The sequence below is a fragment of the Aplysia californica genome, unplaced genomic scaffold (genome assembly GCF_000002075.1).
Source record: "Aplysia californica isolate F4 #8 unplaced genomic scaffold, AplCal3.0 scaffold00097, whole genome shotgun sequence".
Taxonomy (NCBI): Eukaryota; Metazoa; Mollusca; class Gastropoda; order Aplysiida; family Aplysiidae; genus Aplysia; species Aplysia californica.
The window spans coordinates 125,876-127,492 of NW_004797367.1; the positions used below are offsets into that span (position 1 = coordinate 125,876).

The 1,617-nt window shown below is 40.3% G+C and overlaps 1 protein-coding gene across 1 annotated transcript in view; it reads left to right on the forward strand.

Moving 5' to 3' along the window:
* LOC101851487 (fibrinogen C domain-containing protein 1) overlaps nucleotides 1-1,609 on the forward strand; it is a gene marked incomplete in the record, with an annotated part of 14,617 nt that extends 13,008 nt beyond the window's left edge. Inside the window, 1 exon segment of the mRNA XM_005095165.3 lies at nucleotides 1,156-1,609. Coding sequence (XP_005095222.2) covers nucleotides 1,156-1,515 — 360 coding nt within the window.
* Nucleotides 1,610-1,617: the final 8 nt, after the last annotated feature.

Consider the following 1,617-nt stretch of genomic DNA (forward strand, 5'->3'; position numbering starts at 1 on the left):
TAATAATAATAATAATGATAACGATAATCACCCGCATTCTCATCATCATTATTACCATCGTTGTCGATGTATTTACATTTAAATTTCTAAACCTTATGAGATGGGTCCCACGAGCTCATATGAACTTATGCACTTGCGAGCGCCGTAAAACACTTAAAAAATAAAGCTTTTGAGACGCTAAAGCTCTTTCTCTTTGCGTGATCGGTCTTTTTAAAAAAACTCTACTATTGCTTGTTCACTTTCGTCTGACCGTGATTAAAACTAGATAAAAATGAAATCGCTCTGTTCTATCTTCTCGGATCTTTGCATACGGGTCGAAAATTTGTATGACCAACAGAATCCAAAAGCCTATTTATAAAAGTCACTGCAAGATAAGATAAGATAAGATAAGACACATCTTTATTGTCCAGATCCTGGCACATTGGTTTGGTGTTCCACCACGAGTACACACACACACATGCACACACACATACACACACACACACACATACACACACATACACACACACACACACACACACACAAACACACACACGTGCACGCACATAAACACACACAAGTAGGTTTACAATCACATACATAATATAAATGAGCAGCAATATAAACGATAATAATCGTAAGCTAGATACACACTCAATGTTATTTTGATGCATGCTCTAAGGTCGTAAGCAAACGGAGATTCCAACACTTTTTTAAAGTAAGCCTAAAGCAGGTAACAACAAATAATAGGGGGTGTGCAGCATAGACCTAAAACATTTAAAAGTTGATATATATTCCTCAACACCACTCTTTAAAAAAATATTTTTGTTTGGTAGCTGGCCTGCAGAAGTGACATGCAAAATATCGTGGGCATTGGTCAATTCCTAACCTAAATGAGCTAGACTTTTTTAACGCGGTCAGACGAAAGTGAACAAGCTACAGGAGAGTTTAAAGTCGTGCGTGTGGTGTCCCAGTAGGACACTCGGCTGATAGGAAATCTATAGGAGGGCCTGAAATATGACATTTGGACCAGATTTGGATTCGAACCTGTGGCGTTCGCGTCAAAGCCAAACTATTTCTGCTTAATTAAGACACAACAGCTGGGTTTATGTCTGTGTTGATATATCAAGTGTTTATAGGTCAAATGTTTTAATTTGTTTTTGTTTTCATCACCAGCGCAAATGGGAGCTGAGAATTGACATGACATACGAGGGGAAAGACTACTACGCCTGCTACAACGACTTTGTTCTGCGCGGGGAATCGGAAAACTACAAAATTTTTATATCTGAATTCTCGGGTAATGTCAGTGATGACATGGCCTTTCACAATGGCATGCCGTTCTCAACCAAGGACAGTGAGAAGAACGCATGTGCCAGTCATTGGCACGGAGGTTGGTGGTACGGGTCATGCCATCGCGTGCACCTCACCGGAGTGTGGGGAAGCAGAGTGTTCTCGAAGGGCTTGAACTGGAAGAATCTAACGGGATTTTACCACTCTGTCAGCTTCAGTGAAATGAAGATCCGACCACATGCTTAGTGACAGCCTTACAGCAAAGAATCCCTATGTTGATTAGATCCAATTATGAATGAACTAGATGTTTGCCTGTCTATATTATTGGCTTGTCTTTAAGGTGGGGCG